General features: G+C 38.8%; 1 protein-coding gene across 2 annotated transcripts in view; it reads left to right on the forward strand.

The window, feature by feature from the left end:
• HDAC9 (histone deacetylase 9) overlaps positions 1–25,210 on the forward strand; it is an 841,506-nt gene that overhangs the window by 571,359 nt on the left and 244,937 nt on the right. For both annotated transcript variants that reach the window (XM_037163907.2, XM_053655071.1), the window contains exon 14: positions 15,530–15,707. In XM_037163907.2, the coding sequence (XP_037019802.2) occupies positions 15,530–15,707 (178 nt within the window). The remainder of the gene's footprint in view (positions 1–15,529; positions 15,708–25,210) is intronic.

A 25,210-nucleotide genomic window follows, 5' to 3' on the forward strand; every position in this document is an offset into this window, starting at 1 on the left:
TTTTTAAATATGGGTTGTTATTCTTCTAGAATAATTATTTCAAAATACAAACCTGTTCTTATCATCCTCACTAAATGTCCAGCCCTGAGGCCTAACTCTTGGGGGCTTAAAACTGTTCATTGAGTTGCCATTGCTCTTAGGATTAAGACTCAGTCTCTTTAGACAGACTGCAAATTCTGCAAGGTCTCACCCTTCCTACTCCCTCGGTTTCACCTTGAATGCAGCCCCCACAGCCTCCTCTCGTGATGATTCATAGCCATGCCGGCCTGCACCTGTTACATGGTATACTAGGTCTCCTACTCTAGAGCCCCTCTGAACATGCCATTCCCTCCATGAGGGACATCTTGTTCCTCTCTTTGTCAGCTTATATTCTTATCCTCTGTCATCTACTGGTTCAAATATCCCTTCCTTGGTGAAGCTCTTGATTCTCTTAAATTAGGACTGTATACAACCCTTTTGTAGCTCTTACCAAAGTTGCTCTATTTATTTGTGCAGAATTTTGATGAATACTTGTCTCCCTCACTAGACTATCCATTCCACTTTTCACCGTCATACCTTCTAGTTTCCAACACAGTGTCTAAATGTAGTAGACTCTTCCTATAGTGAATGAATGAACGAGATAATTATTTCAACCCCACAAAGTCAAGAAATAATTAGAGTTGTTTTAAATTACAATGCTTTTTTGAGGTATTCATTTTTAGGTTTGAAAAAACACAAAGACATTCCTTTAAAAAACTCAAACATAGTCTTTTGAGGTATATTATGTTGCACTCATCTTAGCGAATGTACCCTAGGATTATTGTTGCAGGTTTGGGTGTGGAGGAAACAGCAATCTTCACTCTGAGGTCAGTCACAAGTGCTTATTCTATGTAGGATGTTTTCCTCTGTGCTACAGGCTGAGCTGTGTGCTTCCTCAAGCACTTGTCTGCTTTAAGGGGAACGTATATTTTTTAAGGGGATGCTTGTAGTTAGGTGTCAAAAGGAATGAAGCTCAAACAATATTCTTTCTTTTTCTTTTTTGTTAGCCAAATATTTTAGCAGGGAACTATCAGTAATTGGCTTCCAGTTCAGTGACAAGAGAGACTTTGAATATCCTGCCTCTGACCCCTGCAATGCTTTGGGTCCAGGGGGGAAATGGAGGTAAAGTCACACATTTTCTGGAATTTGACATGTTTGGTAGTGTGCACTCAAGCACCCGCACCTGGACACTGGCAGCGAAAGTAGCTTGGTTCTCTAAATGCCCAGTTTCCTAAGATGCCATCTCGGGCTCAGAGGTGAGGGTACAAAGCTTCCTGCCTGATTCTGCAAGAGCTCAGATCCTGATCACGTGATTCGGCTCATGATGTGGTTGCACCCATGGGGTTCCAAAAATTCACTTACAACATATTATCATTGTTAAAATTGGTTTATTAATAGAGAAACCTAAACGTTGTAATTGGTGGGATATTATTTTGGCCAGTGACAGCGTTTTTGTCTTAGAGCTGTGATTCATAACACCTTTTACCATTTTAAAAAGTTATTTATTTATTTATTTATTTATTCAATCCTTACCTGAAGACACGCTTATTCATTTTTGAGAGAGGGAGAAGGAATGGAAGGGAGAGGGAGGGAAACATGGATGTGAGAGAGAAACATTGAACGGTTGCCTCTTACAGGTGCCCCACCCCTGGGACTGAATCCACAACCCAGGCATGTGTCCTGAGCAGGAATCAAACGGGTGACCTTTTAGTTTGCTGGACAGTGCCCCATTCAACTGAGCGAGGGATATAACACTTTTAAAAAAATAGGGACCTCTTTGATGACAGTTATGGACTGTGTCCACAGAAATTTCACAGATGCACATACTCATACAACTTTGTGCACAATTGCAAAGGTTTTATATCGACTAGAATTCTTCCAGAGATCCCCGACTAGGAACACCTATTCAAGATAAATCCATCTAATTCATGTGTGTGAAATAGCAATGATTTTTATCGCTTGCCATTTCTTTTCAATATCATTTGTTTTATATCTGGACTTTAATTATCAAAGGAGAGGAATAAAGGGCATGTTCAAGAGATTCATCGTAGTGAAAAAAAAAAACCCTTTCCCTTCCACTTTATCTTTAGGCGTTGTTTCTAGACCAGAGCTCTATTGTTCACGCTGACTGTCCATTGGCTCCCACCCAGACAGAGGGCGCTAGTCTGGGCCACTGCACATTCCATCTTCCTCTGGGCTGTGATGTCATTAAAACAATTTCAACCCACTCTCTTGGCAATTTTTTTCTACAGGCAATTGTAAAATTGTAGAGGCTAAAAAGCGAATAAAGGAACAAAATGCAACTTGCTTTCTTTAGTATTTTTATTGAAAAAGTACCCAGTATGGAATAGTTATTTATTTAATTAAAGAATTGAATGTGGTTTCTTTTGTATTCTGTAGAGGAGTGAAATCTCTGTTTAAAATGGTCACTTTTTTAAGGCTGTTCCAAAGTGGATGGATCTTAAACATTTCTCAACCAGCCACCCTTCACAAAGGTAAATGTATAGTGTAACTGAATTTATTTTCCCTGAGACCTCTTCTACCTGAGGATATCTATAAATGCATTGGAAACTATTTATACACTCTGTATGTAGGTAGAACAATGTTGTTAAATAGACTCCGTTTTACAGTAACTAAAATAAACTTCAATCCAGAATCACAGAGTAATCACACATCACACACACTCCCATTGAACTCATAGACAAACACTGGTTATACTTGAAACCAGTGACCTCTGATTTTGCTGGTGATGCTTTAGCCAAAAGCTTTGCAGTGCTCACCTACCCTCAGCCTTGTCTTATGAGTCATATTGTTGTTTATAGATTCCTCATGATCTAAAAATGAGGATAATTTTCGATAAGGAAAATTTTACTTATCCTTCGTGCTTTTCTGTATATTGCTTGCTGGCATGAAAGTGATGCTAGACAAAGACTCTTGTTTGGAAAAGAGCCTGAGAAGAAGGGAGTGGGACTGACCTGACCGCACCGGGAGCAACCAGGGAGTGCTGGGAGATACCAGTCCTCTGTGCTGAGCCCGGCCTCTGTTGTAGGAGGTGGCCCCCTGGCTCTGGAAGGAGGGTTAGTAGAGAAATAGTGTGTGCTTTCTGCGGTTGGTGAGCACAGCCCACTAATCCAGCTCTTCCTAGACACTGTGCCTCTCTCACTCTAGAATTCAGAAATGCTGCCTTTTCAATAGGAAAGAGGGGGCATAGTAAACAGTCTCACATATTTGGTAAAGGCACCTTCCATCTTACAAAATATTTACTTAGAAAAAGCACTGCACCTTCCAATTTGTATGCACCGATCTACACTTTTTTTCATTTTTCAATTACAGTTTACAGCCACTGTTATTGTGTGTACGTTTCAGGTGACATTCACGCCCTTTCGACAGTGTTCCCCTGGTAATTTCGGTATCCGCCTGGGTATAGCAGTGTTGTTGATTATATTCCCTGTCCTGTACCTTACGCCCCTGTGTCTATTGTGTTACTACCAATTTGTCTTCTTAATCCCTTCGCCTTTTTCACCCAGTGCCCTAACAGGCCTTCCCTCTGGTCACCAGCACTCTGTTCTCTGCATCGATGAGTCTGTTTCTGTTTTGTGCATTCATTTAATTTGTTTTTTTAGATACCACATATAAGTTAAATCTTATGGTAATTGTCTTTATCTGACTTGTTTTACTTGGCATAATTAATACCCTTTAAGTCAGGGGTAGAAAACTTGTTTTCACCAGGGGTCACATCAGCCTCACAGTTGCCTTCAAAGGGCCGAATATAATTTTAGGACTGTATAATTATAATTACTCCCTAACTAGGGGCAAGGAGCTCAGCACTGCTGCTGGGTAGAAACAAGGTGCCAGGCTGGATAAAATAAGGTGGAGGGCCGGATTTGGCCCATGGACCTTGTGTTTGCCACCTGTGCTCTAGGTCTACCAATGCTGTTCCAAATGTAAGATTTCGTTCTTTGTATGACCAAGCAATAATCCATTTGATCTACAACTTTTTAAATCACAAGCAATAAAAATATTTTAGCATGTACTTATGTATATAATGATTATATGGATAGATAAACAGATATAAAATATATGTTTACAAATTATAAAATTATACATGTTATAACATGTGATACACTATCATCAGTGTATTATGTTATAAAACATGCTCAAAAATACATTAACAAAAGTGAGACAAAAATGAAAAAACATTATTTTAAAATGAATTTTATCTTATGAGTTAATGGGATAGAAACCTTTTGCACTATGATGAAAAAAAGTGTAATTTTTAACAACGTTATTGAGAAATCACAGGCCGTATAGTTGACTCATTTCGGCATTCAATTCAATGGTTTGCAGTATAGTCACTAAGTTGTGAAACAGTCAACTCGGCCAATTTTAGAATATTTTCATCCCCCACCAAAAGAAACTCTGCGTACATCAGCAATAATTCCCCACCGCCCCAGCCTCGGCTCTAGGGAACCACTAATGTATTTTCCATCCCCATAAATTAGCCTATTCTGGACATTTCATGTAAATGGAATTGTGTAATATGTGCTCTTTTGCGACTGCCGCTTTTCACTCAGCATAATGTATTCCGGGGTTCATCCACGCTGCAGTGCGCTTCACTGTTTTATTACTTTTTTCTTTCCAATGTACAAAACACTATTATTAACTATAGTCACCATGCTACATGGCACCCCCAGGATTTATTTATTCTATAACTGGAAATCTGTATCTTTTGAGCACCTTTATCCATTTTGTACCCGCCCCATCCCAGCTACCAACCTGTTCTCTGTGGGCCCTGGGGTTTGCTGGGATCATGGCAGAGAGTAACTGTGAGCAGTGTCTGCAGTTCCTGCGGCTGCCGCTGGGTGGGGCTGGAGATGGCCTCCACGCTGACCCCAGCACCCTGGCAGCTTTTCCACGCAATTAGCACTCAGTGTACCCTGCAGGCACTTCCTCACTGTGCTCCTCTCCGAGGGGCACACTCTGTGCCTGGACCGCAAACTCTTCCTGTACCCATTGTGCTCAGTGGACCGGCAACTGGGCTCAAACAAGGATGCAACACATGCCACTTTAATCAACAGGGATCCCACCTATTGGGAGGCCAGTGCTGATCTTGCTGAGTCTCGAAACACTGGCGAACGAAGACCTTGCAGAGGAAGGGGCACTGGAGGAGGCAGACTTTTACTGTATTGCTTCACTAAGAAAATTAGAATAAAATTCAAGAACGAGACAGCAAATGGCATCCCTCAGGGCCGGAAGTTTGATTCCCACGTGGTCGGCATTGGCTCCTCCTACAACTAGGGGTTAAAGGTCAGGCCCAGCTCTTCTGCGTGATCTCCAAGGAGCTGCAGGACTTTCTGGAGCACACGACCGGTAAGCCTGGTGAGAACACTAACATTTTGCAAGGACGCAGTTCCGGGATGTGAGGACAGTGCTGACCGCTGAAGAAACAGTTCACCTTTTCCCAAGATGCAACGCACTGCCGTGGTCAGGAAACTTGGCCAAGAAAGAAACCTGCTTTGTCCATTTCTCTAGAAAGCTGGGCATGCACCCTTTTTCCCCCTCTGAGATGGGTGTGGTGAGAGAGGGGAGCCACTGTGGAAGGCCCGAGTCCCCACGCAGAGGAGGCTACTGGCCAGTGGGCATCCCCGTGGGGTCTCAGGTTTTCGTGTGCTGCTTGCCCAAGACATCTGCTCCAGACCCTCCCCTTTAAACACTGGAAATCATTAAAGGGCAGCAGTATTCCTGGTACTACATAAACAGCCTGCAATGAAGACCTGGCTTCACTGGTGGGAAGTGGCTGCAGCACCGTGGCCCTGGGGGTGGGGGCCAGGTGTTGGCTGGGTGCCGCTGGTGCACTGGGCCCTGGCCCATTAATCAGGAAGCCATGGCCTCCAGGTGTGAATGCTCTGCGGCTTCCTGCTGCCTCGGTGTCCTCCACATGCTCACTAATTCCAGGGCCTCTGTTCTGAGTCTGCCTCCTTCAGAGCCAGGCTCCCTGCCCTTACCTGGGCCTGGAATGGACTTCTCAGTTTGTTTTCATTTGCAGGCAACAGGGCTTTGCAGCCCTTCCCTTCCAATATGGATGGGCTACCCAGTGTTTATACTTTTCTGAAATTGCCTAAAATGGATTCATCTGTGAAGTTATTGAAAGGGTGGTAGAAGCCAGCTCATGAAGTCTGGGAAGGAGGTCGCCTTGGGAGGACCGTCCACCTGGCTTCTAGAGCCCAAACATCGGTCATGTTGAAAACAGGATGTTCCCAGGACATCACAAATGTCTCCTCCTTTATGACCACTCTTTTGAGTTGTGTAGCTCTGCAGTTCTCGGTAATATTTCTGGAAGGCTCGAGACTTCATACTCACCCTGCTCACCTGGCTTGACCATGGGGCAATTAGGATTCCCTTAAAACCTTTGGTCTGTATGCTGTGAGGACAGACTTGCCTTAGCAGGTTTGGGACCCTGTCAGGGTCTGAGGGACCTGCCTGGGACCTGCAGCTCTTTGCTTCTTGACCTCCACCTTCTGGGGCGCTGTGCACACTAACCACATGGACTACCCATAGGTAGGTCAGAGGGTCAGATCTAGTTGCATTTGCTTCTGGAAGCTTCTGCCTGTGCCTATTTTTCCTTTGCTAGTAACCTGATTAAGCAAGTTCTCCAGCATCTAAGGCTTACCATTCTCATTTTTGTCAGGTCTGTTGTAAGTGAAATGTTTGGCCTCAGCAGTTTACAGCAACTTTTCCATAGGACGCATCCACCAGCTGGGGGAGGGATGGGGGGCACCCATTTTTTGGAGGTGTGGGGCGCTGTGCGGGGGACTGCTGGCAACTCAGTGTTGGTTTATAACTTTGGCATAATAGACAGGTTTGCGGTGTTTTTTAAATGTAAAGATACTGAGACTCAATTCACTAAAATTTATTCTAACAGGATAGTTAGACTTTTTAGGTATCTGTGTTTTATCAGCTTACACTTTAGTGCCTAAGTTTCCCCTAAAAATAGCAAGTAAGATTGTTTACTTATGAATGAGCAAAACAGGACAAAAAATTACTTTTTACAAATTGGGTAGTGTTTGGTTATATAGATAAATCATACTTTATCCACCAGCTGATGGACATTTATGTTGTTGCTACTTTGGACTGTTATGAACAGTGTGGCTACGCTATGTGGGACGTACATTTTTGTTTCTTGGTTGTATACATGTGGTTGAAATTGCTATGTCCTATGGTAGCTCTGTGTCGAGCTTTTTGAGGAATGACAAAAATTGTTTCCTACAGTGGCTGCACCATTTTACCTTCTCACCTGCAAAGTCTGAAAGTTCCAGTTTCTCCACCTCCTCACCAACACTTGTTATTCTTTATCTCTCTTTTTTATTATAAATTCTTCTGGTTGGTGTGAAGTTATATCTCACTGTGGCTCTTTAAAATTATTTTATATTGATCAGAGAGAGAGAGAAAGTGAGAAACATCAGTTTGTTGTTCCACTTATTCATGAATTTATTGGTTGCCTCTAGTGTGTACTCAGCCTGAGAGCGAACCATGACCTTGTCCTTGCCAATGGCCTGCTAACTAACTGAACCAGCACACAAGGGCCATCTTGCTGTGGTTTTGATTTGCAAGTTCCTAATGATTAATGATGTTGAGCATCTTTTCAGGTGCTTACAGGCAATGTGTATATCTGTTTCAGAGAAATGTTTATTCAGAAACTTCAGTCATTTTTTAATTGGGTGTTCTTTCCATTATTGAGATAAAAGAATTCTTTACATAGTTTGGGTGCTGATCAGTCTCTTAACAGACATATGGTTTGCAAATAGTTTCTATAATTTACGGGTTATTTTAATATTTACTCGATGGTGTTCACTGCAGCACAAAAAATTTTAACTGTGATTATATTTAACTTATCTGGGGGATTTTTTGTTTAACTTTTCTTTTAATCTTGTATCTAAATATATCTTCTAAGAATTTTATAGTTTAGCTCTTACATTTAGTGCTATGATCCATGCATTGGCTGATGACGTTTGTGTGTGGGGTGGGGAAGAGGTGCGTCTTCATTCCACTGCCTGGGGCCCTGCAGCCGTCCCAGCACCATTTGGTGAAAGACTTGGCCGCCTTGGTGAGGATCGATTGTCCATAAGTGTAAGGGCTCATTTCTGGACTCTCCATTCAAGTCCATTTCTAGATGCATCTGCCTTTCTTAAATTTGTGAATATTAATTTTTGTAAGTTTGTTGACTTTGCTTTATGGTATTGGTCGATCTTTTGGTTACATGTGTGTTTGAAAGAATGTATGTTTATTGGTTGCAAATTTCAACATATCTCTAAGCTAGTAAGTTGTGTTATTTAAATAGTCTGTAATCTCCATCGTTTTGTTATAAATTTGTTATAACCCCCTTCCATGATGTGGATTTTTCAGCTTTTCTTTAGTGTTCTGCCAGTTTATGCTTTTCACACTGTGAGCCTATGTTATTAAGTTTAGGAAAACATTTTTTGGTGAATTGAAATTTTGTGTCACTTATTTCATATGTGTCCATATATGGTCTCTAATATTTTTCACCTGAAGTTGATTTTTTGTCTGTTTTGACCGTGGCTGTGCAAGGCTTTTAATTCTCCTTTTTTGGAGGGGAGTGAAGATTAGTATTTTCCTCATATGTCTTCATAGAACCTTTTAATTTATTCTTGCTCTGTCAAAGAGTATAGACTCCCTATTTTAAAATTCAACTTTATTGTCTTCATCTTTTAAGTAGTAAATTGAGTACATTCACATCAGCTGTGTCTCGTGACATATGGAGATTTTTTAAAGCATTTTATTTGTGAATTATATTGAGCTTTTTCCAAAAATGCTGTGTTTTTTCTCTATTTTTAGATAGATTACTTTTTGGTTTGCTTTTCTCTCAAAATCTTTTGTCTATGGGAAAGTTATGCACATTATTTCTATTTATTTAATAGTCACTTTTAAATGATTAACATGCATGTTTAGCTTTAAAAAGCCTAAAATTGACCAAAACTGCTACACCCACCCTGAATAATACAAAGATTTTAGAACATGTAAATTTCCACTAGCCTTTGGCATCTTACAAGATAACCTTAGGCATATTTGCGATTCTAATTTTTTATGAAAGCAAGACTTCTGAAATTCAAAGCACTTCAAACCAAAAAGAAAATTCAATTTGCTCATAACTCCAAACAAGGAGAAATGTATACTTTAAAGAAATGGCTTTAGAAATAGAATTTTATTGTTTCTAATTATTTTTCATGATCTTTCTTTTACTTTGAGCTCATATCCCTTGTTAAACTACTTCAAATAGTTCTGATTATTTCAAAGACTAAACACCATAATTGATGACTTTCGCATTTGATCTCACTGCAATTGCATGATGACATTGATCGTAGCTCACCGTGAGTAGCCACCCACATGTCTGGAAGCACAAATGTGACCCTCCAGAACAAAGTGAGAACCAGAGGCAATCAAATAGGTTCCTAAGCAATGGCAAAAAGAAAGCAAAACAAAACCCAACAGAAACAAAACCAAAAATGACTGCTATTACAAAAAAAGAAAGAAAAAGAAAAAAAGAACCTTGAAGTCTCTCCAGCCCAAGGACTTGATGAACTCATAATAACCATTAGTATGTCACCCTCAGGTAAACATCTTACTGTATGCAATGTATCTCATTGTGCTCATCATATAAAGAACTTCAAGACAATGAATAATTAGTAATTATTCCTAATTACTTTCCAAATAGATGGCAATGCCTATCCCCCATCATTAAAGAGGATTTGGGTTCCGGTGACATTGGTGTCTTACTAGGCATCCTTGAAGAATTTATAAAATAGCTGCATAGTAACTCTTCTGTGAAAGGAATTTGCATTTTTTATCAGTGGGAGGAGACAGATGCTGCTCAGCAATGGAGGCCTTAGACCACGTCACGTAACACAAGGTTGTCTTACACTGAATACATCTCAGTAGACTGAGGGATTTACCTGAGTAACAGCGTGACAAAGCAACAAATCAAAACAAAGACCCCAACGAAGTCACCTGGAAAATGAAACACTGGTGTGTGCATAAGCCACGGGCTCGATAGTGCGCACTTAAAAGGGATTTTCATCAGACATGCTTTATTTGGAGGGTGGGGGTGTTATTTATTCATTTCATGGGAAAACACATTTTCCAATGGAATTCAACATTGTTCTGAAAACTTAATTTGGGTATCCATCCAATTTTTAATAAGAGGCTCTGACCTGAGTCCTGTGCTTTTGTACTTAGATGTATGGAAACAACCATTGACAAAATTCTCTCCCATTAAAATTTCTGGTAGAAAAAAAAGGTTTAGTAAAATATTCAGTCCATTCCAGCTACAACTGAAGAAATATTGTCTCAATTTTAAACCTCAAGAGGAACGTTTTTGTTGGTGAGGAGTAATTGTATCAGAAACAAAAGCGGCCCGCCACTTTGTGGTCCTTTAGTCACTGATGTGCTCAAGGATAACATGGGCCTTACCGGAGTGTCCAGATTCACCCTGTTCCTGAAAAGCCATACGTAGTTTGTGAAAGCATTTAATTGCAGTCAACTCTTTGGAACTGAATACATCCTTCTCTCTTCTGTAGCCCTTTTTCTGGAAGGAGGTTTAAAAATATTTGGCCCATGTCTCTTAGGGCCAAAGATGATGATTTTTTCCTAATGAAGTGTTGGAAACATTCCACTGTTTAGTTAAAGAACATTTACCATTTCTCTTAATTAAAGTTTTAGTAGAGGTGATATGGAGAACATTTGGAAACTGCATAAAAGTACAAAGGAAGAATAATCCTCAGATCACTAATTTCTCTCATTGTCTCTTGGCTGCAACACTAGGTAATTTCAAAGTATTGTCATCCTGTGATAATTTTTTGCTCTGGTATCTATTTTCTTACATTTTTCATTAGCCATTGCTTGGTTCTTTTACATTATGACTGATTATAATATGCTTTCTTGGTTTATTTTATCTTTATAGTGAGATCTTAAGGATGACTATATATCTTTTTCCTATTCATTATTTTATTCAACATATATTTATTCACACCTACTATGTGTGAAACACTATGTGGGAATATATGAGTCAATGGGCAAAGCTTGTGCCCTAATGAAAATTACTAGAAATAAAGTGCTTGAATTTGGGGTGTCAACACACCAGATTAGGAGCCATGCTTAATTCATTTTTCTGTCTATAATCTATTTCCTTCTTCATCCACATTAGATGCTGGATGGATACTTACATGCTGTGAATATATAACGACTATGGAATAATTAGTTATTTATCTCTTACCTACACTGTCATATTCCTAATAGTTCAGGTTGGATAAATAGAATTTTGCTTACCTTATGGTCAAGTTCTGTACTAAAATGTAACATCATTTGTATCATGTCTATCAGTTACCAGCTGTTACTACAATGTCTCAGTCTTCTAGCAAAGCCAAAGTAAAGCAATACATATGCACTATTTGAAAAGAAGGAAGATATTGGTGTTATTTAGATGGCGTTCTTATGGTATTGAGCTGTTCATTGAGAGATAAAAATATTTAGTAACCAAAGATATTTAGTTACTAAAAACACTTAGTAACCCGGATATCTAAAATGTGGTTTTGCTTTTCTAAAAAATGGCCTTTAATTTCCAAATATCTTTTGAATATTTTTAATGCATAATTAATTATATAGCTCCAAGAAAGCAAAGAAAAAGATATAAAATACAGCAAAAGAATAAGTTCACAAGTATTAGACACAGTCCATGGTTAAAAAATCTTGCAATATTACACATGGAAAGATAATTACACACACACGTATAAAATGTATCTGGAGCTTCTCTCCTCTCATCACCTGACGAAGTCAGTTTTTCCTGTCACATCTCAAATTAAACATCACTTTCTTCGGTAGAAGTTCCCTCAACCTGTTCACCAAGTCCTTTCTTTTTTCCATCAGGTTCTTCTTTATAGTTTTTTTTTTTAATGACATTCTTCATTTTTTCTGTACAGCACTCATTATATTTATAATTACATCGAACTTGGAAATATTTAGTGTTTGTCTTCTTGCTAGAGACAATAGCCAAAAAAGGCCCCACACATCAACAAAGTGTCTGGCAGAGAGTACCAACCATGAGTGGTTATTGCATGTAGTAAGTCTGATAGAGAAAAGACGATGACAGGGAAAAGAAGAGAGAAAAAACAGTGTGGTGGGAATTTAATGGGAAGTGAAAACAGATCGAAGGTGGGACCTCATAAAAGGTCCTATGTAAACTTCGGAGTGGACCTTTGAGGATGTGTATGAGTGCCGAATGGGAAGCTTCAGAGACACAGGTCGAGGGGGTGGTGCTGAAAAGATAGATGGGTGGGGGCAGGAGTAACCGGGGGCCAATGTAACTAACCATCAGGCACCATAAGCACTGTGCCCAGAGCCCGTAATACTTTCAAGGGCCGACAGAATATTTTAAATTTTGGTTTTTGATCAGAAGAAAAGAAAATTACAATAATACATTATAATGGATCCAATGTATGCCAATGTAAGCATAAAATGTAATTTTCATTTAATTTTTTTAAATAGAGGGCAGGTCCCAAGAAGGCAAAGTTGCCAGGGCCCATGAAAGTCATAAAGCAGCCCTGGGATGAAACTAGTTCTGCAGCAGATCGCATTTTTGGCTGGAGTGTAGAAAAGGAGCAGATCTAAGGCTGCAGAGGCAGGCTGGTCTCAGGTCAGCGAGAGACCAAACATCAGGCTGGGGAGGGTCTTCAGGCTTTGGTTTACCTCCTGGAAACTGTGTGTCAACTTTTGTCACAGAAGGGCTCCAGGAAGAGAATCCTTGCAACAAAGAATAAGATGGGTTGTTTTTAAGAGTAGGGGAACTAATTAGGGACTGTGTTGCATTTGTTTTAATGAGGGTTATATAGGAGATTACAGTAGGAAGAGACAGAGGGATGGGTGTTAGAATCATTCTGGTATATATTTACCCAAGAGTTTTAGATCATACTCATAGAAGCTGCCTTTTCCTGGAAGAAAACTCTCAAAGTCTTGCATTCCCTCTGATTATATAAGATCCATGTAAGAAGCTACTAGGTCAATCTTACTGATATGAAGTCTGTCTGGAAAAAGTCCAACCATTGTTAATATAAAGAGAACAGTTTGCATGACATTGATATAACCTGTCAGCCATGGAGACCGAGTGCACTGGAGTGGGCATGTGTGAACAATGACGACTTCGCTGTACTAGTCAGTGAGGATAGTAGACACCACTCAGTGAGCATGTGTACTGTGTGGCTTCACACCCAAAATGTCTGAGTGAGAAGAGCAACAAATCTGCATCATATTTTCCATTAAGCTTGAACATTCCCCTGCAGAAACTATTTGGATGACTCAGAAGGCCACAGCAAGAGAAATTGTGATTGGCAGCCCCATCATGACACTGCCCACTCATGCATCTCATCTTATTCAGAGATTTGTTGGCAGAACGTCAAATCATCCAGGTCATTCCACACCGCTATAACCCAAGATTTGGTGCCCTGTGACTTCTAGCTTTTCCCAAAAGTAAAATCACCTTTGAAAGGGAAGATATTTCAGGCCATGGATGAGATTCAGAAAAATATGATGGGGCATCTGATGTGATTGGGAGATCGGTATGAGGTCCCAAGGTACCTACTTGGAAGAGGACTGAGGTGTCATTGTTCTGTGTACAATACTTCTTGTATTTTGTATCCTCTTCAATAAATATTTCTATTTTTCATATTACATAGCTAGATACTTTCTGGAAAGACCTCACATATCCTCAAGGCATTAACTACAGAGGTAATAGAGAAAAATAGAGTTAGACACATAAAAACATTGAAACTATTTTAACTAGAACTAGATGTTTTTATTTATTTTTATTCATTTATTTTTTATTTTTAGAGAGACGGGAAAGGAGGGAGGAAGAGAGGAAGAGAAAGATTGATAGGTTGCCTCTCGCACGTAGCGCAACCAGGGAGTGGGTCCACATCCCAGGCGGGTGCCCTAATAGAGAATCAAACTGCCAACCTTTTGCTTTGCAGAGCGATGCTCAACCAACTGGGCCACACTGGTGAGAGCTACAGCTAGATCTTGACCAAGCCATCCTAATCATTGAAGCAAAAGCCCAAAACCTAAGTATGTGACAGATGCCTTCCAAATGACCCATGGTTCAATTATTCTGCACATGAAAACAGAAGTAACAACATATACATTCATTGTAACCTGTTTTAATGTGACTTTTAAATGATTCTTAATAGTGTTCTAAATCGGAAAATCTCTGCCTATGATTTAAAACTAAATATATATTTATAGGCATAACTCATGTTTATATGTAGCATTAAGTCATCTATGGAGGACTGTACAATGATATAAAACCAGATGATATGCATTGAGTACAGTTGTGTTGTATGTAGCTATGTTAGCATTCCCACTTCGTAACCGGTACACTTAGGGCATCCTGAGCCTGGTGCTAGAATGCGGGGTGAGTATAGCACACCGAGGCTGCCGTGGGTGGTAGGGGAACACCTCACCTAACAGGAAGTGGAAAGCAAGGCCTCACCAAGGAGAGGCGATGTTTGCATCAGGTCTCGAAAAAATAAATGCCGGCCAGGTAGATCAAAGCAGGAAGGCATGTAAGGTTTTTAAGTTATAGGAATTAGACTTGCATTTAAAAGACTTTGTTAAACTTTTGAAGTATCAGTTTCCTTATCTGCTAGAAAGGAAATATTCACTGTGTAGTATTTATAGTTAAATTAGTTGCTTATCTGTGTTTTAGTGATTCACTTTTTCTGGCGACAGAGGAATAGACTAAGTGAATCTTCCAGAGGCTCCCAGACTCTGGTTCTTTGCCTTGATAACTTGAGAAGCATGAAAAATTATAGCATTGTTAAATCACTGAGATTATATTTAATACTCTAGAGAAGAAACTAATAACTTTTGTAGCATTGAGATGATACCATACAACCTACAAAAATTCCCTTGTCATGTATCATTATTAAGAAGACTGAAAGGCTTCAAAATAGACCTTATTTGGTAATTTTTAGGATCTCAGAGATTTCATTAGCAATATCACTGAAATAAAATGAAGGTAGAATTTTCAGAATCCAGCTCATTGGCAGTTAGAAAAGGGTTGACTTGTTCTCCGACTTTGCATTGCTGCAACTCTGAGGCTGTATTTAAAACATTGGTATCAAGGTCGGAAATGAGTCGAAGTTGATGCTCCTCTTGGGGTTAAAGGTCTGTTTCTTTCAATCAGTTCAAACTGACAGGCCTCCTGCCATCACTCCTCCTTAGCCAGGCAGACAGGCCCGGCTGTCAGTGTGAAAACATCTGTTGAATGGATTTATTGACCGGACCTTGTTTTTTCCTCTCCCTTTCTCTATTTTTTTTTTCTTTTTCCTTCACACCGTTTATTATGTCGCTGACCTGATGAACTTAATTTGTTGACATGTCGCTCTCAGTGTCTCCCTCAATGCTTGTCTCACATTTCTTTCTACTGTGCTTTTTCTCTTGGCAACAGCCCTTCCTGGACCCCCAGCACACGCATGCGCTCTCGGTGCGCCAAGCTCAGCTGGCCGTGGTTGGCGTGGATGGATTAGAGAAACATCATCATGTCTCCAGGACTCATTCCTCCCCTGCTGCCTCCGTTTTACCTCACCCAGCAATGGACCGCCCCCTTCAGCCAGGCTCTGCAACTGGTAGGAATCCCTAAAGGCCCTCCCTAATAGGCACGCTAAATGTACCGTTCCTGTAGGATTAACCGATTTAAATGCTCCGAATAACTCCACTAGCAGAACGCTCAATTTTAACCCAATGCAACCTACATTTTATGAGGTTATATTGGCCACAAGACAAATAGCACATCTGATAAATCTTGGGCTTAGTATTAATAGCCTCATAAATTGTTATCATTCGGGGGCCTGGAAAACACATCAACAGGTGCATGGTCCCCTCTGGAAACAAAAATCCCTACAACATATTTTTAGCAGTGTTCCTCAATCTCTTCCCGCTAGTAGTCCTGGCCACTAGGAAATTTATGATGCTCAGCTACATTTGACTCTAAAGGCGGTCCCTCCCTCAGTTTGTGTTTCTTGTTTGTTTTTTTAAAATTGTTTTAACTATCCATAGAAATGACTCACAACACACAATGCCAAGCAAACTGAACTTAATTCTACGTAGCTAGTTCTGTTTCCGTTTATTATCGCACCTCTGGGTGGGCTATGTAACCAACCTGTTCCTTTGCCTACAGCTGTGTTTGATATTTCAGAATCTAGCTACACAGGAAAACAAACCAGATAACTCCGATGTCAGAGGAAGGTCAAGTCTGGAGCACACACACAAAAAGGGGTGTCATTCCCTCAACAGAGGAACTGTGCTGTGTTCCTTTCTATTTGTTGGACCCCATTTTTTCCAGGCTCTCAACTGTGGCTGATCGAATAAGATATTGCAGCCCTGAGGGACTCAGGGCGTGGATGCAGCCAGAGGAGAATTCATATGTACCTTCCCCTAGAGGCTCTCAGAGGTTATCTGATTTATTTTTTGAAGCCTTTTTTGGAATTCAAAGTTTCTTTTTATGGCTTCTGTGACCTCATGCAACCCCTTTGTGCTTGGAAAAGTTAAAGTACTTTTTTCTGAAATCACATTACCAAGTCTTGATATCATCTTTTATTTGAAAATCAATGAATGAAATGGGTGAGTTATTTAACTTTGACAGACATCTTTAAAAGTGCATATAGGAGCTACTTTTTATAATGTGCTAGACCACAAGCCAGCATTCCATAGTAAGAGCACAGGCTGGGTATGTTTGGATTTATTTCTTTTACCACATTAGCCACTGCCCCTGATTCCTTTATTTCTTGGAGCAGAGCGGACCTGCCCCAGCGTCCCAAATGGACCAAGACTGCAATGCAGTGTGAGTGGCAGCCACTTGGATCAGTCACGCCTGGTTCTATCCCTGGTCTTCAGAGAGTTTTTGTTCAAAGCCAAATATGTGATGTAGAGGAATGCTTTCTGCAGGAACACTTTTGAGCATGGCCTTTCAGAGTTAAATACTGGTACTTCCCATTTCTTTTCCTGAAAGTGATTTTTATCTAGCTTTTTAGAGGACACAGAGTCATAACCATCCTATCCTAATGCCAATTCCATTCACTCAAAATCATTTCCTTATTTTAAAAGTGAGCTGAACTATAAATTTTTGTAGTGTCATTCCCATGTACTCATTGTCTACTGCTGTCTACTGTTACAATTCTGACCATAGGGTTTCTTTTCTCAGTTAAGAGTAGTGGCTTCTGATGCTTTGGTCTCCTTATTTTTTATATGTTCCTTCAATATGGATGGAGAAAGATCTCTGAATATTAAAATGATCCTAGAAGTCTGAGAAAACAGTATTGCCAAATGGACAGTCTTTAGACCTTAGCAAGGGTGTCAAACTCATTTTCACTGGGGGCCACATCAGCCTCGTGGTTGCAGTCAAGGAGCTGGATGTCATTTTTGAACTGTATAAATGTAACTGCTCCTTAACCAGGGGCAAGTAGGTCAGTGCTGCCACCCGGTAGAAACAAGGTGCCAGGCCAGATAAAACAAGGTGGAGGGCCAGATTGGGCCTGTATAGGCCTTGTGTTCATCACCTGTGCCTTAGAGGATTCCAGGTGAAAGAGTGTACTAGTAATATAACCATGACCTAAACATCACCTAATCATTCAGTGTAAGGACTGATCATTTCAGATCCTTAGTTTCTTTTTCCTAATGTCAGCATCTTAGTATTTATCAGAATAATATTTATACTGCAAATAAAAGCAGGGAAATAACTTAATGAGGCATATTTCTTGCTTAATAAGAAACTTTATAAATCTATACTTTAAAAACACAGGATTATGTGCTTAGTAGGCATGCAATAAATTCTAGTTGAATCATTGACTAATTTGTATAGCACGTATATAACATACAGATATAAACAGTTATGAATTTACTAGTTCAAATCCAAAAACTCTGAAAATAAAAGTTACTTTTTAACTATTGTTCTGATTAGAGAATAGCTTATTTCAAGGTTATATAATGTAGTAGAGAAAAATCTGGCTATTGTCTTATTTGACCTTAAAAATGTCACATGCTAACACTTGAATTCTAAAAGTGAAAAGGCTCGGTAATTTTTAATAAAAAATCATTCAGCCCTGGCTGCTGCGGAGCCATGGTTGGAGTGTTTTTCCATAACTGAAGGATCTCGGATTCAATTCCTGGTGGGGGCACATTCCTAGGTAGTAGGTTCATCCCTGATTTGAGCTTGGGCACATGCAACCCCCGATCCAGATGTGTATTATACTCGGACCACCAAGCAGATACCCAGTCTGGGTGCATACGAAGGCGGCCAATCGATGCTCCTCTCACATTGGTGTTTCTGTCTCTCCCTTCCTCTTTCTTTCTCAAAAAGCAAATGAAAATGCCCTCAGGTGAGGATATAAATAAATAAACAAACAAACAAACAAACTACAAAGTGTATAATATATATATCCATATATATATATATGTATATCTGTCTTTCCAGAAGGCATTTAGCCATGAACTATGAAAAATAAATACTTTTATTGAAGAGGATACAACATACAAGAAGCACTGCACACAGGACAACGATGCCTCAGTCTCCTTCAAAGTAGGCATCTCAGGACCTCAACAGTCCTCCCAGTCACCATCAGCTGGCTCATCTTATTTTTCTGAATCTCATTGATAGTCTGAAATCTCTTTTCTTTCAAAGGTGATTTTAGTTTTGGGAAAAGCCAGAAGTCTCATGGTGCCAAATCTGGGCTGTAGGGGGTCTGAGTCACCTGAGTGATCTGATGTTCCACCAAAAATCTTGGCACAAGACATGATGCACGAGCAGGCATGTTTTTGTGATGAAACTGCCTATCACAGTTGCCCATAGCTGCAGCCTTCTGAATCATCCAAATAGAAGACTCTGTGGAGGAATGTTAAAGCTTAACACAAAATTTGATGCATATTTGCACTCTTCTCAGACATTTTGAGTGGGACAGCTACACAGTACACATGCTCACTCAATGGTGTCTACCACCCCCCCAACTAGTACAGTGAAGTCGTCATTGTTCACACATGTGCATTCCAGTCCACTCTCCTTGGCTGCCAGGTTACATGGATGTCGTGCAGACCATTCTTGTTATAGTAATAATGGCTGGACTTTTTCTGGACAGAATATATAAAAATATAAGTTTATATATTTTAATATATAATATATGTTATATATTATATGTTTATTATACATGTGTGTATATTATGTATATTATACATAATATATGTATATTATACATGTATATGTGTATTATACATATAATATACACATGTATATTATACATATAATATGTAATATGTATATTATAATATATGTGTTTATTATGTTTGCATATAAAATATAATTTTATATATAAAATATATTTATATATTTTAATACATATTAATATTTATATATTTTAATATATAATACATTTATATATAAACATAAAATATATGTTTATATTAAGATATATATGTTTATGTATATGTTTATATTAAGATATAACATATTAAGATATATTAAGATGTTTATATTAAGATATATTATATCTTAATATAAACATATATGTTTATATATATGTTTATAAGTACTTTTACTTAGTACTTTCCCAAATATATATAAAGTATATAAAAATATTTTTATACATATGATACATGTATAAAAAACTTTTATTTGTACTTTTCCAAATCCAAAGAAAATGAAATGCACAGTTTTCACTCCCTCACATATTTTTTGGCTTTAATCCAAACTTATAATTTCCCCTATAGTCTTCAGACTCTTATAATCCACATGATCTCAAAATTTATTTCAGTGTTTCTATTGATCTTGATTTTAGAGATGAACTCTTAAGGCTTTCATTTGTAGTACTTTATTTATTTTTTTTTAAGATTTTATTTATTTATCTTTAGAAGGGAAGGGAAGGAGAGAGGGAGAGAAACATCAATGTATGGTTGCCTTTTGTGTGTCCCCTGCTGGGAACTGGCCTGTAACCCAGGCATGTGCCCTGACTGGGAATCGAACCGCGATTGTCTGGTTCGCAGGCCCGCGCTCAATCCACTGAGCTACACCAGCCAGGGCCTCATTTGTAGTACTTTTGAAAACAAATGTTTTTCAGCATTAAGCTCCTTTCTTTTGACTCTTTAATATCTATTTGTTGTACATCCACTTAAAAAATCAAAAGTGACATTCAGTCATGTTCATTGGGAATATTTAAGATATTTATCAGAAAAAATTGATACAGTCTCACACACTCAATAGTTGTTACACTAAAAAGTAAGGAAGAGAAAGTGTTGCAAAGGCATTTGCTTAAATCTATACTGTAAGAGCTATACTTTTTGATACAACTAAAAATTATTTAACACTAAACTCACATACTTTTCTTTTTATGTATATTTTATTGATTATTCTATTGCAATTGTCTCATTTTATTCTCGCCCCCTGCCCTGTACCTCCCTAGAATTCACCCCTCAGTTCATGTCCCTGGGTTGTACATATGAGTTCTTTGGCTTCTCCATTTCCTATACTGTTCTTAACCTTCCTCTGTCCATTTTGTGCCTATCAATTATGCTTCTTATTCCCTGTACCTTTTTCCCCAACCTCCCCTCTTCCTTCCCCATTGATAACCCTCCATGTGATCTCCATTTCTGTGATTCTGTTTCTGTTCTAGTTGTTTGCTTAGTTTGTTTCTGTTTTCTTAGGTTTAGTTGTTGATAGTTGTGAGTTTGTTGTCATTTTACTGTTCATAGTTTCGATCTTCTTTTTCATAGATAAGTCCCTTTAACATTTTATATAATAAGGGCTGGGTGATGATAAACTCCTTTAACTTTACCTTATTGGGAAACATTTTGTCTTCCCTTCCATTCTAAATGATAGTTTCACTGGGAAGAGTAATCTTGGATGCAGGTCCATGCCTTCTTGACTTTGAGTACTACTTTCCAGTTCCTTCATACCTTCAAGGTTTCTTTTGAGAACTTAGCTGATAGTCTAATGGGAACTCCTTTGTAGGTAACTGTCTCTTTTTCTCTTGCTGCTTTTAAGATTCTCTCCTTATCTTTAATCTTGGGTAATTTAATTACGGTGTGTCTTGGTGTGTTCCTCTTTAGATCCAATTTCTTTGGGATGCTCTGGGCTTCCTGGACTTCCTGGAATTCTATTCCCTTCACCAGATTGGGGAAGTTTTCCTTCATTATTTTTTTCCAATAAGTTTTTGATTTCTTATTCTTCCTTTTCTCCTTCGGGCACCCCTATGATTTGGATGTTCGAATGTTTAAAATTGTCCCAGAGGTTCCTAAGCCTCTCCTCATTTTTCTGAATTCTTGTTTCTTTGTTTTGTTCTAGTCGAATGTTTATTTCTTCCTTCTTCTCCAAGTCATTGATCTGAGTCCCAGTTTCCTTCCTTTCACTGTTGTTTTCCTGTGTGTGTGTGTGTGTGTGTGTGTGTGTATAATTTCACTTTGCATAGCCTTCACTTCTTCTGATATTTTGCATCTGTATTCATTAATTTCTGTGAGCATCCTAATTACCAGTGTTTTCAACTCTGCATCTAATAGATTGGCTAGCTCCTCTTTGCTTAGTTTTATTTTTGGACTTTTGATCTGTTCATTCATTTTGGCCATACTTCTTTGTCTCCGCACACCTGCTATGTTGTAGGGGGCTGAACCTTAAGTATTCACCAGGGTAGGGCAACCCACTTACTGCATTGTGGCACTATATGTGGGGGAGTGGTCAGAGAGGAAACATGCCACTTGCTTAGTTCTTGCCCCACTTTCAGTCACTTCCCCTGCTACCCACAAGCAAATTGAGCCCTTCTGGTGCTTATTCCTGGATGAGTAGACTTGTGTATGTTTTGGGACCCTGGGTGCCTCTTCAACAAACTCTCTATGAGGCTGGCAATTTCTCCCACCACCACAAACACCAAAGGTTATTATAGCCAGAGGTTTTAAGGCTTTAGTTTCCTAGCCCGGAACCCTAGGTTGTGTGGTCTGTCTTGCTTCCCAGTTGTTCCTCTTGGTTTATCCACACATGAATGTGGGACCACCTGGTCTGCCAGCTACCACCTTGCCACGCGTTGTCTTTTCCCCAGCTGCCTGTCTGCACCCTTCCTATTGGTTTGGATGAATGTTTCTTTTTTAACTCCTTGGTTGTTGGACTTCCATACAGTTTGATTTTCTGGCAGTTCTGTTTTTTTTTTGTTTTGTTTTGAAATTTGTTGTTGTCCTTCTTTTGTTTGTGCAAGGAAGCAAAGCATATCTACCTATGCCTCCATCTTGATCAGAAGTCCTAAAGTCACATAGTTTTCAAGGTACACCATTCAAACCTTTGCCCTCCATGTGGCTTCTCAGCATCCCACTCTTAGTAGCCACACCAACCCCTTTTTGTAAAGAGCAAAGCAGTGTTCCACAGGGAAAATGTCTGAGTTCAGCCACTTGTTGAAAGATGAAGTATTTAGTTCACTTCTGTGAGGACTTGAACAGACCAGGAAACAGAGGCTAAGGTGTAGCTACCACCTGGTGGCTCTGCAGAGATCCTGGATTAAGGTATTTCCTGGATGCACAAGAAGAGCACATCATCTTTCAGCTGCTGTAGTGACAATGAAGACTGTGTGTTTTGGAGTCAGGTTGCCACATTTTCAAATGGATTTTAGGTTGTATTGGAATTTGAGTGATAATATTCAATTTAAGAGATTTTTTCCATTCTGTTTGAAGCTAAGGTATGGTATTTTTATGTGTTCTGATAAGTATGGGAAGGACAGTGTATTCTGTGTTAGTCATCTCTTCTAACTATTTTTAACAGAGATGAGGCTTGGCCATGGCTTCACAATACGATGCTGACAGTAGATGATACATGTGTCTTGTTTATACCAAATGGGGTTGATTGAAATAAGAATTTAATGGCAATAAACTTGATTGACTCTATCTTTCCTATTACCTAGTATGACTTAAAGCCTTCTTTTACCCCAGCACTAGGTTACTTTATATAATCTGTGAGTAAATTCTTTTTTCTTTGTAATATTATCTCTTTAGTCAGTGTCTAATGCAGAATAGAATTGTGGTGCTCAACTAAACCAACTTTTGTGAAAGCCCTTAAAACAATTTAGGTACTCCAAATGCTTATTTAATATAACTAAAGGTGGGAAAAAGCACAACATCTAAAACATGTATCAGATATTTTTGAGGGTTTTTTTTTTTGTAGAAAATAAAGTAGTAGGGTTTATAAAATACAGGCAAAGACTTTAGGACTCTTGTGCATTGCCCCAAATCCAAATTCTAACTCATCCCTTGATCAAGGCAGAGATGGATCCATGGGTTTATGTTGCAAGAGGTAACCAGGGGGCAGAAAAGGTCAAAGAAAAGTAGAATTCCATATGAATCCCAAAGAGAAGAGCAGAATTGTTTCTCACCCTATAATTCTTTGTTTCTGAAAAGAAAAAAAGAGAAGAAAAGAAAAAAGAAAGAGGAAAAGAATGGAGATGAAGGATGAGGTTTAAGTCTCACCTTGCAGTCTACCTGTTAACACCTCATTGGTACATCATTAAGATGAATAAGTGGAGGTTTAGGGTTCCAGGCTTTATTTATTTTCCCTTAAATTCAAATGTCTTTCCAAGAGCTCCTGGTCTTTGTGTTATAATCTCCAGATACTTGGCAATAACTTCCAGCTACTATAACCTGTTTCATAATTTTTTTGGCAGTGGTTTATAGAGAGAATGTTAAAAGAGGAACAATTACTGTGGAGGTGAAGTTAGATATGTCAAGAGATGAAATAATGAAAAAAATTAAGCAACTTAATGATTAGAATCTTTACTTTTGAAGAATGTGTTTTTAAAATGAGGGAGATACTATATTTTTATTTCCATCTATCATTAATATATATATTTTTTACTTTGTGTATTATGAAACTGTGGTTCATAATATGCTAAACCATTTCTGTTATATAATAGCAACCCATAAATACTAGATGTATCTGAATTGTGAAGACACGTCCTATATATCTTTACATTTTGCAATATTACTTTAGAGGACTGCCAGCTTTTTGCCTTCATGTCTTCAGTTGGACTTTATTTTAAAATACTTATTTACTTTTTGTGCAAAATTCCATGTAGAAATATAAAGCTGAGTAAAATGAATGCCTGTATCAGAGACACTTGCCAGTGGAAAGATGAGACAGAAAATGAAAGGTAGTATACTAAAGAAATAAGGCTACAAGAGCTTCAGGAATCCAAGAGACCTACCAGTTAGGCTCGTCAAGAGAGGCTTTGTAAGGGAGATGCCCAACCTACTTCTCAAATCTATTCATTTACAGCATGGGGAGAAAGTAGGTTTATATTGTTTGTATGAACAATAATACAATAATTAATCAATAATAATGAGAATAAACTCTGTGTTTTGCATACTCAGAACTATAAACCTCCTTTTACCTACCCTGTATTTGTGTTTTTCATTTATTCATTAAAAATACTTTTGAGGACCTACTATATTCCAAGCATGTTTGCAGATGCTAAGAGTTCAGAGGTAAATAAGACACCTTCTAGTCTGTGTTTTCATAGATCTTACCAGAGGAAGAAATATACAACTAACAAGATTATGTAACAATTAAATAATTGTGATAAATGCTCTGAAGACCTTGAAGATTCTATGAGTACATGTACTAGGAGACCTAATTTACTGAATGCTTTGTTGAGGAAGTGACATTGAAACAGCCTTGAAGAATGAGTAGGAATCAGGCAAATGAGGGCCAGAAAGAAGACTTTTGGCATAGGTGAGACGGTGTGTATAAAGATCTCAAGGCTGGTAATGATTGTGGACCTGTGAATAGATGGCAGGCTTTTGTGGGAGAAACAGAGATTAGGAGGGAGGTGTAAATTAGATGAAGCTGGAGGGAAGAGAAGGGGCCTATATCTGTGCTGACCTTGAGAAAACTTAATCCCATCAGGGGAGTGTCAAAGGATTTCAGCACAAGTAGCTATTGTTAAGTGGCAAATGGAATAGAGTGAAAGTCAGGTAGCCAATTACAGGGCTAGTTCAGGAGCCCAAAATAGAGACAATAGTACCTTGGATTGTTTATGGTTTTGGCATTGGAGATAAGAAGTAATTCAAAACTGGATAGGGAGTGTCATGGGGTCACTCAGATTTCTTACAGGAGCAA

This window comes from Artibeus jamaicensis, unplaced genomic scaffold (assembly GCF_021234435.1).
Source record: "Artibeus jamaicensis isolate MK-2021 breed Jamaican fruit bat unplaced genomic scaffold, CSHL_Jam_final contig_923, whole genome shotgun sequence".
In the NCBI taxonomy this organism is placed as follows: Eukaryota; Metazoa; Chordata; class Mammalia; order Chiroptera; family Phyllostomidae; genus Artibeus; species Artibeus jamaicensis.